Source organism: Schistocerca nitens, chromosome 6, assembly GCF_023898315.1.
Source record: "Schistocerca nitens isolate TAMUIC-IGC-003100 chromosome 6, iqSchNite1.1, whole genome shotgun sequence".
Taxonomy (NCBI): Eukaryota; Metazoa; Arthropoda; class Insecta; order Orthoptera; family Acrididae; genus Schistocerca; species Schistocerca nitens.
This window is the reverse complement of record NC_064619.1, coordinates 393,349,424-393,366,947: the sequence shown is the minus strand read 5'-3', so window position 1 is coordinate 393,366,947 and position 17,524 is coordinate 393,349,424. Positions and strand designations below refer to the sequence as shown.

At 38.3% G+C, this 17,524-nt stretch overlaps 1 protein-coding gene across 5 annotated transcripts in view; it reads left to right on the top strand.

Annotated features, from left to right (window-relative positions):
* The window catches only part of LOC126263191 (E3 SUMO-protein ligase PIAS3), a 266,664-nt gene that overhangs the window by 190,163 nt on the left and 58,977 nt on the right, over positions 1–17,524 (top strand). For all 5 annotated transcript variants that reach the window (XM_049960248.1, XM_049960247.1, XM_049960252.1 and 2 more), the window contains 2 exons: positions 3,172–3,208; positions 5,943–6,113. In XM_049960248.1, coding sequence (XP_049816205.1) covers positions 3,172–3,208; positions 5,943–6,113 — 208 coding nt within the window. The remainder of the gene's footprint in view (positions 1–3,171; positions 3,209–5,942; positions 6,114–17,524) is intronic.

The following is a 17,524-nucleotide window of genomic DNA, read 5'->3' as shown; positions in this document are numbered from 1 at the left end:
GAGACAAACATGTGTTTACGTTATGTGCTGTAAGCATCAAATAGTGCAAATGTTTGTGTGAATCAATCCATCCATGAACTGTTGCAGCAGATGTTTTATTAATAACTTCTGTATTAACAGAAAGCATTACAGTTTTTCAAATTGCTTCAGCCTCTTCTTTGACATGTGTACTTATTGTAGAGAGATGTGTGGATCTGCATAGCTAACTTCTCCACATAGATGTATCAATTCTTGAACAAGTTCTTTGAAACCTTCCCCAGAACAGCATTAAAGGGTCTCCTATCCGCAGGATGCATTGTAACACAATTTATTGTAATACAAATTTTTATCACTGCTAGTATCCGAGAAAGAGCTGTCTCAGTGAGGGCTTTCTTAAAATTGTGTTTTCTGAAAAGAGTGGTCCCAACTGGTAACACAATAATGTAGAGCAGTTTATGCACGGTGTGTACCTAGTAGCTCCATTGTTTTTATCTTTGAAGACCCTTCTTCAACATGTACTCCTTGGTTTCAGTCTTATTTTTTACTGCACTTATTTCCGAACTCTGCATGGTCTCTCTCTCTCTCTCTCTCTCTCTCTCTCTCTCTCTCTACTGGAAGATTTGTGAAGTTTTGTGTGCCTTAACACTGAGCCATGAAAAAGTAGTCAAAAGAGGGGAAGAGTGGAGACTCTTCAGAGATTGACACTGTAGAGATAAATTTCAGAATTTTCACTTTTGTAATAGATAAAGAAACATTTCATTTCTTAAGAGTTAAATGTTAACCCATTGAAGGAAGAGAGCCACTTTTCGAAGCTTATACCTGTCAAATGTTATGTGATATCCAACTGTGGAAAATCACTGGTGGGATAATCGACAGGAAAAAAGAATTATTTCAGTGAGTCCAGTACTTTTTAAGATATGACCTGATAAGTTAACTTATTGAAGAAGAAGAAGAAAAATGCTTTTTACTACGTAAGGCAGACAGCTGCCTGCAACATTGCTTACAGTGACAACTTCACGGCTTTGGCCCTTAAATGTCGGATGCCAATCAATTGAAATCTATTTATAGGATACAGCCATGTCTTCTGTACTAGGCCAAGATAGCTGGTGTGGGCAGCCTATGCAGTTAGGATGTGCTCATCCTGTCTCACATTTTGCATAGTCGGTCATGTAGGGCTCTGTTGCTATTCAGCACACAAAGTGGAAATACTATCAATGTCTTTGTGTCTTTCCTGGCAATAATTTGTTACTTTCTTAAAGTCACCAGCATCAGTGAACAGCCTGCTAATGTTATGTCACTAATGAATTTTATATTTATGTTAAGAACATTACTATACTGGTTACTTTTCCTTGGGGAACACTTACTGTTTGTGTCGAGTATTTCCCATCCATTATTCATCAAGTAAAAGGTGTTGGGGCAGTATGCATTTATTCAGAAGATACATTGTTTGCTCTTTATCAGCTGATAAACTACTTTCACGAACTTTGAAAGACAGAATGCCTTCATCGAGTAGGTGCAATAAATTGTGAAAAAGTGATCTGGTTCTTCTAGGACCTTATTTTCGAAGTATGTTATGATTCAGCATTGAAATGCTCTGGGATTTTGTAAGTTACCAAAGCAAAATTCAGTGGGGTTTTGCAGTATGATGATAAAGCAAAACATCAGGGATCATGATCACCACCACCTTGAACAGTTTCCAGTTCCAGGCTGGGCCCATTTGGAACATAAGCCTCGCCATAGTCCTGGTTTCTCCCAGTGTTTCTGTGTTCTCTGGTCCAGTCCTCACCTCTTTTTTTCAATGCTCTCATCCACACCCTTCAGCCATCTATCCCTTGGTCTTCCTCTTGCTCGTTTCTTTCGCATCTCCATTTCATATATGTTCTTGGGAAGCCTCTTGTTTTCATTCTCTTTAAGTGCAAATACCATCTTAGCCTTGATATTTCTATCCTGCTCTGCAACGATTCCTCTTGAACTATTTCTCTTGCACTTTCATTTCTCATCCTTTCTAATGTTGTTACTCCTTCCTACTTCTGTGGAACATCATTTCACATGCTGTAGTCTGCTTACATCTCTTTTCTTCATTATTCACGTTTCAGATGCATGGGATGTGGTAATTTCTATATATTAGTAAGTTGCTTCTTTCTGGGACGTCTTTGTTCCAAACCAGGCTCCATAATTTTGCAGGAAATTTCTCCTTGTCTGCAGTGTTCAGTGATCTCTTTCTCATTTCTTCCATTTTCCCCCATCACACTTCCCAAGTACTTGACACTTCGCACTTTCTTCAATTGTTAACCTACAATTCTTATTTCACTAGTTGTTCTATATTTTTTTTCTAGTTTTAACCAGGATCTCACATTTGTTTACATTAAATTTCATTCCATACTGTCGCACAGTTTCTTCCTGAATCTCTTCCTCCCTGTTTTCTCAGACCATTCACGAGCAGTGTTGCTTACATCTGTCTTCTCCAGTTTTTTCTGCCACTTTAGTGTTTATCTCATCCAAGACCACAATGAAGAGGAGAGATGACAATGCACTGCCATGATTCACACCATTTGTTTCCTGAGCCATTCCTTCCCTTCATTTCCCACTTTCACATAACTCAGGCTTCCTTAGTACATCTTATCCATTCTGCTTGTTGTCTCTTTTTCCACTCTCTTCTTTTCTAGTGCTTTCCAGACCTTTCTTCTATAGACACTGTCAAATGACTCTTTTTATATCAAGAAGGGCCAGCACAAGGTCTTCCCTAAATTCATAGTGGTACTCCTGGAGCTGCTTACTGCAAATATAAGGTTAACAGTTGACTGCCCTGATCTGAAGCCATGCTGTTCCTCTCTCAATTTGTTCTTGATCCTTCCTTGGATTCTGCTCTCCAGGATCTTATCATGTATCTTGGCACAGTGTGGTATCATTGTGACACCACTGCAGTTACTGTAATCCTTCTTACTCCCTTTTTTTGCATATTATGATGATAGAAGAAGAAAGATTTTTATGTTCATTCATTCAGGAAAAAGTTACAGAATTTTCATGTAGAAAGTAGGTACTCCTGCACACTCCAAACGAGTTGATTAGTGAAGAACATAACTTTGTGGTGATCTGTGAAAATATTCTATTTTAATGAACTGAATTTTCCACATGTATATGTTTGAAATGAGTATTTCTGGCTTTCATTTTATTATTTTCCCTGTGTTTCAGCCTGATGTGACATCAAGGAGTGAAAGTGAGGATTTAGGTAAGAACATTCACAAGCCACGAATTTTTGAAAAGAACCATTTATTTGGTGTAGGAGCAAATTCATAATAAGAATTGTGCAACATCACTTCACATTGTCTTGCTTTCGTATTCTGATCAAGTAGTTGTAGTAGTTTAGTACTACTTAGTTAATCCTCGCATAAAATTCTCTCTACCTTCATTTTCACTTATTTCTCTAATTTACTGTAATATTAAAGTACAATAATAAATTATGCCAGTCCTTCAGCCTGTTAAGTGTTCTTAATTTCTCCTACTAGTTTTTGTGCTCATAGACATCTAGTCGATACTTCACTAACCTTGATTAGTGTGTCTGGAGTAATTGTTACAATTGTGCTGTTTGTAAAGTTGTATAGATCAGCTGGTAGTAGAAGCACATACAGGTAAAAATTGCATGGCATCAAATTGTGTATGGACATATAGGTCATGCAAAAAAAGCTCTTTTCATTCAGCCCCTTGTGGTCAGTCCAGTGGTCAGATACAACACTGTTGAACCAATTGTAGCTGCCAAGTGAAGTTTTTTGATTCTGCTTTTCATCTGCAAAGTAATGCCCATTAACTTTCCACTAGGATGTGGCAAAAAAAGAAATCAATTTAGGGGAGTCTTTGTGGGGATTTGTGTGTGTTCACTTTGCCTCTTAGGTGAAATGTCAATTGATCACTGAAGATGACAGGATCCAGAAAATCTTCAGTCATGCAGCAACATTTCGTATGCGGAGTTGGTAGGTAACCCATAGTCTGCAGGCTTTAGAGTTTGTAACAACCGAAAATGATTAAGATGCAGTTGTAAGCATCTTGTTAAATCTCCACACTAACATCACTCTAACTACAAATTCGCAATTCGCTTTTGGAACTGATTTCTTGGGGCTACGCATGAGAGACAGTCACTCTTGATAGTCCCATGCTCTTCCCTTTGTGCAGAAGTATACAAACAAAACTGTTTGAGTTGCTGTTTCATTTTATGTATTATTTATAATGGTATGTTGAATGTAATAATGCAAGAAATCCCTAAAATCCGCACGCTTCATTTTGAAACAGCCTTTACTGTCAACTACTGTAGTGCATCCTCCAGACTTGTCTTTTTAGTTTGATGTTGAATTGCGCTATTCAGTCCTCACTTATTTATCTTACGGGTGCATATAGGTATTGGGGAGAGGGGATATTGGGAAATAAGTCATAGGAGAAGCAGGATTTGGCAGTCCTTGATTTCTGTTTTAAGCTTTACTTGCACACACTTGTGCATGCACGTGTGGGAGAGTGAGTAGGTTAAATGATGAAAGCAGCAAGGGTATGCTGACTTTTAATTGTTTTTGGTGCAGAATTATCCTGTTATGTTATAAATAAATTTATAATGTACAATTAACAAAACAAAAGTGTTCGTATAGAAATCATCCAGGTCTCATGTCGGGCATTGTTGGCATGTACAGTCAAGTCACAAATTGTGGCAACATTTTCACCCCATTAATGCCCATGTCGGGTTATAGTGGCAACACATTAGTCACAACAACGAGGCCATTTATACACAACATTGAAAAATTATACCAATTTACTATATACAGAAGTATAAGATGTCCTAGTGACCATGAAATGCATAGTGATTTAACTGACAGCATTAGATGCAGTCTGAGGGAGCTGTTAGCATCAGTGTGCACGTAGCTCATGGTCAAAGTACCCAGTCATCATTCATTGAATCAGAGTTCTGGTCCACTGTCTAGCCAGTATGTTTCATGTCCCTGCTGTAGCAAATGGCAACAGCCTTTCTGTGGTAGTTTCTCTTTTCTTGATGAGTACAGCACTGCTGCATATTATTTGTGGTCTGTAAGAGAACTGTCATAGTATGAGTTAACTATAACTGTATTACAGAACTCACAAAATTTCATACAAAATTCATCCAAGTTATTTTAAGGACATTCTTTATTATACTGTATTATTACTGTTATTTTTAGGAGTAAGTTATTTTAGATCAGCCAGACTTCTAGCAAAATTTTAGCTTTCACAAAGCTTCTATTTCAAATGTAGGAGAGAGTAACTATTCGAATTATTATGCAATTCTTTGGTATGAATGAAACTAGTAATTATATACCTTTTTTCCAAAGTACGCACTCAAATGTAAGCACCAAGATCAACAGCAGTCCTTTTGCCCTTATATTCAGGAAAACAAAACTACATTTTTGTCAGTCTCATGCAACTTAAATTCAGCACTTATTTTTGAACAATGCAGTGTCACGTCCAGTTTTGAAAATTTTAGCCCATTCTTGATGTAAATCCTAGCACAAATCACAGTAAGCTGATTTGAATGTCATTACTGATGACAGTGACTGCAATAAAATATATAAACTGTAGTACGGCTGTAACAAGCAAGTGGGTGGTTAGTCATCTTTTACTGCACAACAGATAGTGTTAAAACTGTTTCCAAAAACAAAGGATAAGGTTAAAAATAAAGAAAAACATTTGGTGCCCACGCATGTATGGGTAACATTTATTTATCACATGAGCCTTCTTGTAAATCAGTCATCTCACACAGGTGACCTGTCTGTGATCTTCTGGCAGATATTGGCACAACATCATATTGTGCCAAAGTGGTTAAATTAAAAACACTGTTTGTATGGTGGTATTTGTATGAAAACTGAAAGAAAATTTTTTTTAAAAGTATGCTTAATGATTATTTACCTTATTAAGACAATCAAGTGACAGATTTATTTATTTATTTATTCTAGTGGTGGTATCAGACAAGGATCCAGATGAGCCAGCTAAAAGTGAGAAAGCAGACAAGCCAGAAAAAGCAGAAGTTATAGACTTGACACTGAGTGATTCTGATGATGATACAAGTAGTGCAACAAAAGACAAAAGCTCTAAAGATTCATCTCAACAGTTAATGAAGACATCAGGTATGTAATGATGGGCAATTTTAGTTCTTCCAAAATAACTGTCATCATTAGGCTTTGAATATAATGTACAGAACAACTTAACTGAAGGCATTGGAAGAAGGGAATGCAAAATATTATTGCTGTTGCAGTCTTGGATGTTGCCACATTTTCTCCCAAGATGTAATGTGGTAATGAACTAGTTGAAAGTATTTCTTAAGTTAATTTTAGTTTGGGTATCTCAAACCAAATGGAGAATCATTATCTCTTGTCAGTTAGGGGGATGACTTTAAATTTTTATTCAGTTGTAAAAATTACTTTTTTTCTAAAGCATTTGCTAAAAACATAACATAAAGCTGCAGAACATACACTATGTGTATACTTTTTATTTAAATTACAGTACATATCGACCTGTTTTGTCTCAGCATTTGAAATATTAAATCTAGAAAAAATAAATAAAATGCTTAATATTATAACATACTGAAGAGTATTTTCTGGCTGACATCAGTAGTTTATATTTCTAAATTAATAAGGTACAAACGTTAAATTTATACAAGAATTTCAGCATGCCTCTTGTACAAGGCACCTACTTAGCATTTATACGATGAAGTTTTTTTTATTTCTTAGTTAGTAATGTACACATCATTAAATTTACGGAAGGTGTTCAGCATGCATCTAGTACAAGAAACTGCTTAGCATTTACAGAATGATGATTTAACTTTTACGCATGTTGCAGTTGTGATGCTCTGTACAGTAAGGCATTAATATTTCAGTCAGTGCTTCAGTCTGTTATAAACCCTGGAACATATTTTTCACACAGAAATACTGAGAGTAAAATGAACATGATCTTTCAGTTTATACCTTTTATAATTACAAAGAGCCCTTAAAGACCGTTCCTTTTCAGTTTCCTTCATACATATAGAATATGATGCTCACTGCCTGGACATCATTTTCCTCAAGCAATATGATTCAATTCTCAAGAGATTTACTCGTATTTTTCATACTGTTAAAACAATTCTAATGTTTTGTTACTACCATCTCAGTGTTTGAAGTGAGATTATAGCTATTGAACATACTGTTCCAGTCATATGAATTGCAAAACCTCTCCGTGGGCATGCACCTACAGTGAAAGTCGGTGAACCCCAACTGAATTTCAAGAACTGGGCTTCAATATCCACTGCGGAAGGAGTAACAAAACTATTAAAATAAAGTTAAAATCTATTTGTCACTAAATCAGTCAATGTTTTCTAACAAAGACTATAGTACTGTTGCCACTCCATCAGAATGTTCACTCAGGGTCTCCTTTTCAGTATTATTTTCGTTCGTAACAAGTGCAATAGACAGAAACTATGCCAAAGGCAATTTTGAAAGGTGCTTTATCCGCAACAGCAGGTTTGTTTTAAAGCATAAAACAGTTTCTAAAACTTTGGTAATTGGTTTTTGTGCCATTATTTTCTGCTATGATGTTTTGTTTTCCTTTTATATACACGACCTCAAAACTAAATTCTTGTAGGAAGAGGCACCATCTTGCTATTTCTTTTGTGTAATAGTTTGCATGTTAAGTAAAATGACAGGACTTGGTGGTCACAAAATACTTCTGTTTGTTTCCCCCATAGGTAATATTGGACTTTTCTGAATGCTCAAACCACTGCCATTGCTTTAAATTTGGTCACTGAATATGATAACTAACATTCTGTAAGGGTTTAACTAATTACACATTCTGTTGGTTTTCCTTCAACTTCTCTGATCTGAAACAGATGTGCCCCCACTCCTTGTGATGAAGCACCTGTGCTCAAGCATAGGTCTTTACTCATGTCGAGATGGCACAGTAAATTAGCATATATTAAGGCTTTCATAATAGCATTAAAGTCCTCCTGCCTTCAGCTGGTATCGCGTGACTTTTCCTGTATCTGGTAGTATTCCTTCTGGAGAGATGACATGCTCTTCCCACCTGGCAGTCGTGGTCACTAAGCCATGTACATAGAGCGTTGCTCTACTTAGCAGCTCTGGGCCCAACACTGCCCAGTGCTATTATGAATGCACTAGCACTGACGTTTAGCCCAAAGGGTAAAACACAAAATGTTCAACTTCTACCAAAACAAATAAATACAGTATATTTTCTGCTGTCGGGGTGTATTGTTGTCTGCCAGTATGATACTCTCAGACAGACCTATAGTTGTTCAACACGTAATCCTGTGAAATTTTAACAGTTGTTCAGGTAAATTCTCAGGCTTTGCCCTCATCGACACAATGATTTTGTTTATTTCCCTTGCTTCCATAACAAACAGTTGTGGTGGCCCAGTGTAATGTTAAGCTCTCTCTATACAGCTTAAGCGTTTTTGTGGACTTACTTGTTGAAGAATGCTGGTTCTGCTTTCTTGCAGTCTTCTGATAGCTCCGGGCGCTTCTCCGAAGATTTCACTGCTAGGAAGGGGAAATTTTCACTCTCTCGCTCTCTCTCTCTTCGTATTTAAAAAATACGCTACTCTTGGAATATCATTCAATGCACCAGAACATATTTATTTCCACTTTGTACAAAAAAACAGCTAAACTTTATGACGTAAGCCCACACATTACTGGGCACCCATAATCAGTTAATTACACATTTTTGGACACAATTAATACATAAGCTTTTATCGTGGCTGACTATCCATGCCCAGTCCACGTACTCTCAACAACAGTTCAACGTCTGATAAACAGTCACTATTTCGAATCTCTCCATTTGTTTTTAACAATACAATGCTACATTACTCTTTGCAGCCAGCCACGGAGCTTCCGGGCCGTATTTGCTTATTCTTGCAGGTCGTGCTGAACACTTGCCAGTGCTGAAGAATTATCTCCCTTCCACCTGCACAAACAATAAATGGGTGCAGTATCCCATACTCATCCTTACGCCCTGCTTTAAAATAACGTGTGTTCGAAACGGCTGGAACACAAGTGTCTCCAGACTTTCGTGAAATTCTGGGGGCACTACACTCCCATTAGGTTATGTAAAGGCTGAAAGAAGACAACAATATAGTGATTGTGAGGTCTCTGTGATGATCTAATTCACAATCCTTTCGATTTATTTTCTTACTGCTTCCTTTTTTGACCATGGTATCACGTATGATGAATGACAAAATGTTGTGTGTGAATAAACATTCATTTTATAAACATTATCTTTGATAATCCTAGGTCGCTTCACAAACACCTGTTTATATTGCAAAATTAATGCACATAACTCATCTTTGTGTCTGAGGTAAATACGGAGATTCCTTTACCTTATTTTGCACCACATGAATGTCTGTGTGTTTATCTAATTACTGATCATTACATTGAGCATTTATAAAAATACTTCAGGGTAAAAGAATTGAAAGCCTATGTTGCTTTGTATTTGTTATGACTTGGTTTTGTTCTAACTAGTTCCATCAGAATTGTGTTTGTCCAACTGGAAATAACACTAGTTGTTACTTCAAACTGTCGAAAGAAATACATTCTGAGAATACAGTTAACTATTAATTTCTTCACCACAAGAAATGTACATTTTATGGTAATCTCATTAAGGGTGACGGGTATGCGCATTTGTAGTTTCATTCCTCTTGACCTGTCTCCCATGGCAATCAGAATTTTACAATTTTGAATGGTAGGGTTGGTATATGCATATTGTTTTTGATCTTGTTTAAAAAAATTCATTTATGTTACATTGGTCGAAGCTCTGGTGTCCATTGCAATAGGTACTAAAATATTTTGTAGTTTGGTATTTCTTATTGCCTGTACTATTTCATCAGTGTTTTTATTATTAAGTACCTTCGTTGCATATAACTCATCTTTTACATCTTGATCTTTATCATAACATAAAAAATGCATGTTTTGTGAATGAATTCCCCCACTTTCCTATTCGTTTGTTGTCAGTTTCTCCACCTTGTGTGGGACCAACAGTTACTGGTCTGTACTAATTACCATTCACATTATTTGGTCTCCTATAGGGACGTTGACTTATAAAAAATATTGGGGGGAGGCATACTGGCGGTCTTGCCCCAGGAAATTTTCTAAATTTTAGATGAAAAATAGTGAGTTTTAAAGTTTTTTAAGCATTTTAGAGTCATATGATCAACATTAGAACTCCAAAAAACTTGACTCTTGGTAACTCGACACTCCAGGAAACTTGACAAACTTGACACATTTTTTGACTTTGAAAAAAGAAACAAAACATCAACACTCAAGGTATTTTCGTAAATAGCTAATTTAATTTACAGTAATAATCATGCTTATAGACTATTACAGGGCAGTGAATATATAGCGCGGAAAAGACTAAATTTATATCTAAATAAATCTTTAAACTATCATTAATAGAATAAAACATGAAATATTGCTGTTCTACAGTAATAGCACTTTGATTAATAAGTGAAATAGCTAATTTAATCATACTTTGAATAAGGCTCAGGGTTCATTAAATGAAAACAATATCTGAAAGTTAATGCTTTAATAGTTAATAAAGTTTATAGAGTATGCCTAATACACTCCTGGAAATTGAAATAAGAACACCGTGAATTCATTGTCCCAGGAAGGGGAAACTTTATTGACACATTCCTGGGGTCAGATACATCACATGATCACACTGACAGAACCACAGGCACATAGACACAGGCAACAGAGCATGCACAATGTCGGCACTAGTACAGTGTATATCCACCTTTCGCAGCAATGCAGGCTGCTATTCTCCCATGGAGACGATCGTAGAGATGCTGGATGTAGTCCTGTGGAACGGCTTGCCATGCCATTTCCACCTGGCGCCTCAGTTGGACCAGCGTTCGTGCTGGACGTGCAGACCGCGTGAGACGACGCTTCATCCAGTCCCAAACATGCTCAATGGGGGACAGATCCGGAGATCTTGCTGGCCAGGGTAGTTGAGTTACACCTTCTAGAGCACGTTGGGTGGCACGGGATACATGCGGACGTGCATTGTCCTGTTGGAACAGCAAGTTCCCTTGCCGGTCTAGGAATGGTAGAACGATGGGTTCGATGACGGTTTGGATGTACCGTGCACTATTCAGTGTCCCCTCGACGATCACCAGTGGTGTACGGCCAGTGTAGGAGATCGCTCCCCACACCATGATGCCGGGTGTTGGCCCTGTGTGCCTCGGTCGTATGCAGTCCTGATTGTGGCGCTCACCTGCACGGCGCCAAACACGCATACGACCATCATTGGCACCAAGGCAGAAGCGACTCTTCATCGCTGAAGACGACACGTCTCCATTCGTCCCTCCATTCACGCCTGTTGCGACACCACTGGAGGCGGGCTGCACGATGTTGGGGCGTGAGCGGAAGACGGCCTAACGGTGTGCGGGACTGTAGCCCAGCTTCATGGAGACGGTTGCGAATGGTCCTCGCCGATACCCCAGGAGCAACAGTGTCCCTAATTTGCTGGGAAGTGGCGGTGCGGTCCCCTACGGCACTGCGTAGGATCCTACGGTCTTGGCGTGCATCCGTGCGTCGCTGCGGTCCGGTCCCAGGTCGACGGGCACGTGCACCTTCCGCCGACCACTGGCGACAACATCGATGTACTGTGGAGACCTCACGCCCCACGTGTTGAGCAATTCGGCGGTACGTCCACCCGGCCTCCCGCATGCCCACTATATGCCCTCGCTCAAAGTCCGTCAACTGCACATACGGTTCACGTCCATGCTGTCGCGGCATGCTACCAGTGTTAAAGACTGCGATGGAGCTCCGTATGCCACGGCAAACTGGCTGACACTGACGGCGGCAGTGCACAAATGCTGCGCAGCTAGCGCCATTCGACGGCCAACACCGCGGTTCCTGGTGTGTCCGCTGTGCCGTGCGTGTGATCATTGCTTGTACAGCCCTCTCGCAGTGTCCGGAGCAAGTATGGTGGGTCTGACACACCGGTGTCAATGTGTTCTTTTTTCCATTTCCAGGAGCGTACTTTCAGTCAAAAAGTACGTACAAAGCGGGTTTTAATTGGGTCTTACCCCTAAAAATATTTAAGTATTTTAAAGTACCTAACACAGTACTATAGTATATAGTAATACAGTACTAAACTAGTACTAATATTTCAAAACTGAAAATTTAACATTATTTATGTATTTAATTCTCTTTTTTATAAAGATTTTTAATATTGTTCTAAATGCCATTATTAGGGCTAGAGTGTCTTCAGAAAGGTGCAAATGTCGACTGTCTGACTGGATTATTGAATATGAAATCGTTGATGACTGGTTGGATATCCAGTTCATCCAAAACGTCTCGATGGGCATGAAGAACAGCCAAGTTGTTCAATCGCTTCTGTCACATTGTTGATCAGAGATATGACTTCAGACATCTAAGAACGTTAAAAGACCATTCTGCTGTTGCTGTCGTGATTGGAACTACTTGGAGAAGCTTAATGCCCTTCACTACTTCACATAACATTTCTCCAACTGCAGGCTCTTGTGTAATGTACTTTCTTACATCATGCATGTTTTTTAAGACCAGTTGTTTATTATTCGTGATATCGGCTAACATATTCAAGTGTAAGCGCAGTCTCTCAATGTCTAGGTCATTTTTGAAAAACTCAGTTGGTTTGTCCAAATTTGTTTCACCTCTGTTTACTAAAAGCAAATACTCTTGTTCTATTGCAATGAACTGTGAGTCCAGTTGAAGCAAACCGCTCAGTAATGCAAGATTGCACCGTGTCGCAAACTTCAGTGTAAATAGTTTTTTAGTATTCCTTTGGGATTTTGAAAGTGTGCGGTGAACTGGCTTTGTTGTTTTCATACCTCTCTGGTATACTTCGATTCCGAGGAAGAAAAGGATCAACTTGTGAAGGCATTTTCTTTTAAATGCAATTCCCAAAAGTGTTCAGAACTGTCACACCTTCCATTCAATATACAAATCAAGCCCTCATATATTTTTTCTAGATCGGCAACACTGAGATGAGGACATTGAATGTTTTCATTGACATCTTCTACTGGGTTCATTGCATGCCAATATAGATGTAAAAAGAAATAAGTCTTGAATTATAACATTGACTCAAGATAGCCTGTATATTTGTAACCTGCCTCTGTTTTGTCGCCTGCAGAAAATGTTTCAAAAAACTCTAGAAGTTCTTTAAAGTTTTTCACTATTCTCAAGATACTAGAAGGTTGCATAGTCCATTGAGTAGGGCAAAGGGGTCATAGACCAGCTTGGTCGTTGGCACTCTCACAGCATATGCTTCTGAAAAGTCCCATCCTTTTGTTGGAGTCCCTTATGGCGTTTACTAAGTCCTTCGCTAAAGCCATAATATCCCTCATAGATGTAAGATGGCGGGGACTGTCTACAACTGCCAAGTCTAAACTGTGAGGAGTGCAGTACACACAACGTGCTTGTGGTTGTTTATCCAAAACTAAGTTTTTTAGTCCTTTGAACTTACCTCTCATATTTGAGGCACCATCATAGCACTGTCCTCTTAAGTTATCCATTCGCAAATCAAGATGAGGAAAAATGTCTTTTAAAATACTAAATAGAGTTTGTGATTCAGTGTTGGGGGTCTCGTATAAGCCAATAAAGTCTTCATTGACGATTAAGTATCATCGTCAGTATGAATACAAAATGAAACTTGTTCATGAATCGAAGAATCACTTGTTTCGTCAACCATAATAGAAAAATGTTCAGTCTTCTTGACTGAAGCCAATATCTTTCTCAAAACAAGACTCTCCTAGTAGATCAATGATCTTGTTTTGAATTTGGGACGTCAACTTATACGCCAAACGCCCTAACAAATCTTTAAACTCCAGTATATCTTTCTTTCGGAGTTCCAACAATTGAAAAAAAATTGAGTTTACATCTTCGTGCACTCAAATTGCTAGTCCTTGTCGGCATGGAAATTGCACAGTAGTAAAAATTGTCTCCAGAGCTAAACAGCCTTTCTTCATATCACGATGTAACTGTTCATTCAGGTGGGAGGTCACACTTCGGTTAGTGATAGAATTTAGTTTCAGAACACCTTCTTTATACATCAACATACTTCCATGAAGACTGAATTTTTCCAAAGCCTTTTTCCAGTTAGAAAACCCTACAGATGTAAAGGCGTTGTCTCTCTCTCTCTCTGTGTGTGTGTGTGTGTGTGTGTGTGTGTGTGTGTGTGTTCTTTTCCTCATAAACATTTGTGTTCACACTACACTGGACTGTTGTAAATTTCAAAGCCAGCTACAATGCCTCTTCCAAAACTAAGACACGAAAAAGCACACTCTGTTGACAATTGTGCTGGCAGTTCATCTATTGTCTGCACTGAGATATGAGATATTGTATAATACAGTGTTTTTGCTTGTAGTTTTTGTTAAATTTAAATCAACTTTATTGCTCGCATAGCTGTGATCTTGTTGCTATGCTGTCTGTCATTTCATTTTATTTATTTGTGTTTATTATTTCTCCTTTCAAAATTTTCTTTTGGTTTCATATTGCTGAATATATATGTATATCTTTAGCTATGTTAATTGTTGTTTAAATAACTGAAAGTTATATTCACTTTTCATTGAAAGTTGTAGTGTATTAATTGCATGCAACAAGATGGCTGCAGTTCATTGAGTACAAATTAAATGGCACAACAAACATTCCTTGTTTGCCTGTTAATTTTTGCAGCAGTGGTGCTATGAAAAATATTAGAAAAAAAATTTTGGAAATTGCTAAAAGGAATGGAAGCAATGATCTATTTCTGTTTAATCTAGCTACAAAGCGCTAATGATTACAGTAATTGATAATGCTTGGTCCTATCTTGCCTTAAGCTTATGTGGTCATTAGCGTACCGTATTTACTCGAATCTTAGCCGCACTCGAATCTAAGCAGCACCTGAAAAATGAGACTCGAAGTCAAGGGAAAAAAATTTTCCCGAGTGTAAGCCCCACCTGAAATTTGAGACGCAAAATTCAAGGGGAGAGAAAAGTTTTAGGCCGCACCTCCAAATCGAAACAAAGTTGGTCCATTGTAATATGAGACACAATTAGGTCGAATGAATGACAATACACCTACAGTAGTTCGGTTCGAATCGTAAGCTTAGCAGTTAAGCTTTACCAGGTAGCCATTGATGTGCGTAACGCGCTCCGTCCGTATTTATTCGGGTACCCTTCCTTTTTCACGTGCTTCGTCTGGTTTGAATCGATTGCTTATTTTTTTCTTTGGTCTGATATGTCCCGTTCTCTTTGTTATAGGTGTTTACGTCACTCTGAGCTGAAAATGCAGTACTGTACTGTGTCATGCATTGTTTGTCGCATTCTGATAATTAGTGTTTACGGCCTGACGCCGCTCGCGGGATGGCTTGCTTTTGTGCACACTACCGCCGCTTAGAGAGAGAGAGAGAGAGAGAGAGAGAGAGAGAGAGAGAGAGAGAGAGAGGAATCGTCTCATTAGCGAAACAATGGCAAGAGACTGCTATTTGTTGTTACTTACAGCGCTGCTTTCTTTGATAATGATCAACAAGAACCAAATAATAGACTGCGTATGATAGACGATGTTCTGAACGAGAGTTTAGCGAAAATTTTTCTCCGTTTGAAAATCTTTGCAGACGCCTCTTAAGTACATTACATTCTGCACAGAAATTAGAGTTGTCTTAGATTTAAAAATCTAGTCAATTGCCGTGCTTCATTTCTGACTGTATCACTATTAGACATAAGAATAATATGAATATAAACATGACATGATATGTATATTCTTCCACGTTTGCTGTTGTCTCACTCTAGTTTCATAGTTTATTAGGCAGACAGGATTTAAATGAGACAGTAGCAAACACGAAAGAATACATGGCAAAATGTTTATATTCGTATTATTCTTATGGTGAAGAGAATACTGCATGTGATTCACAATTAATAAAAGTTCCTATTAGCAACCATCTCTTCTCACAGGTAGGAAAGAATTCAGAATGTAAAGTTGGCCATATTGACAAACATCCCAAACAGTCTTGCCAGCCGGATTTTCGTAGTACATTGAAATGCTGCTACATTCGAAGATGAACAATGTGGAATTTGTATTTACTTCGTTGGATAATGTATGAAAATACAGTGATTGAAACTCGGGGCGGAGAAAAAAAGCTCGTCTTCCACCTTTTTTTTTACTGACACAGAGGTTTTGGTGCCAGTATTTATCTTTGTGCCTGCAAAGCCTGCCTGTGTAGCGCTACGTATATTCGACAGCAGACGTTAGTTGTGGCGACACCTACCGACATTTTTCAGAACTTCCGCTTACTTTGCACTCGATTGTAAGCTGCAGGCGGTTCTTTGGATCAGAAAAAACGGAAAAAAGGTGCGGCTTAGATTCGAGTAAATACGGTATATATGTAAATTTTCTTTGCAGTTCTGGTTTTGTATTTCCTTTTGTTGTTACTTTGCAAATTTCGTTATGGGCTTATATTATTGTTATTTTCTTGACAATCTCCAATCGTGCTACAAAGAAAACGTACATCATTTATTATGTGAGCAGTGAAATTCTTTACAGTTGTATGAACAATAGTACTTACAACCTTCAATGGGCCCTCTCTTGTTGCAGTCACCAGTCTAATGAATAAAAAACTATAATGTGTAATTGTTGTTGTTGTTGTTGTTGTTGTGGTGGTCTTCAGTCCTGAGACTGTTTTGATGCAGCTCTCCATGCTACTCTATCCTGTGCAAGCTTCTTCATCTCCCAGTACCTATTGCAACCTACATCCTTCTGAATCTGTTTAGTATATTTATCTCTTGGTCTCCCTCTACAATTTTTACCCTCCACGCTGCCCTCCAATACTAAATTGGTGATCCCTTGATGCCTCAGAATATGTCCTACCAACTGGTCCCTTCTTCTAGTCAAGTTGTGCCACAAATTGCTCTTCTCCTCAATTCTAGTCAATACCTCCTCATTAGTTATGTGATCTACCAGTCTAATCTTCAGCATTCTTCTGTAGCACCACATTTCGAAAGTTTCTATTCTCTTTTTGTCTAAACTATTCATCATCCACGTTTCACTTCCATACATGGCTACACTCCATACAAATACTTTCAGAAAAGGCTTTATGAAAACTAATCTATACTCAATGTCAACAAATTTCTCTTCTTCAGAAACGCTTTGCTTGCCATTGCCAGTGTACATTTTATATCCTCTCTACTTCGACCATCATCAGTTATTTTGCTCCCCAAATAGCAAAACTCCTTTACTACTTTAAGTGTCTCATTTCCTAATCTAATTCCCTCAGCATCACCAGACTTAATTCGACTACATTCCATTATCCTCGTTTTGCTTTTGTTGATGTTCATCTTATACCCTCCTTTCATGACACTGTCCATTCCGTTCAACTGCTCTTCCAAGTCCTTTGCTGTCTCTGACAGAATTACAATGTCATCGGCGAACCTCAAAGTTTTTATTTCTTCTCCGTGTATTTTAATACCTACTCTGAATTTTTCTTTTGTTTCCTTTACTGCTTGCTCAATATACAGATTGAATAACATCGGGGAGAGGCT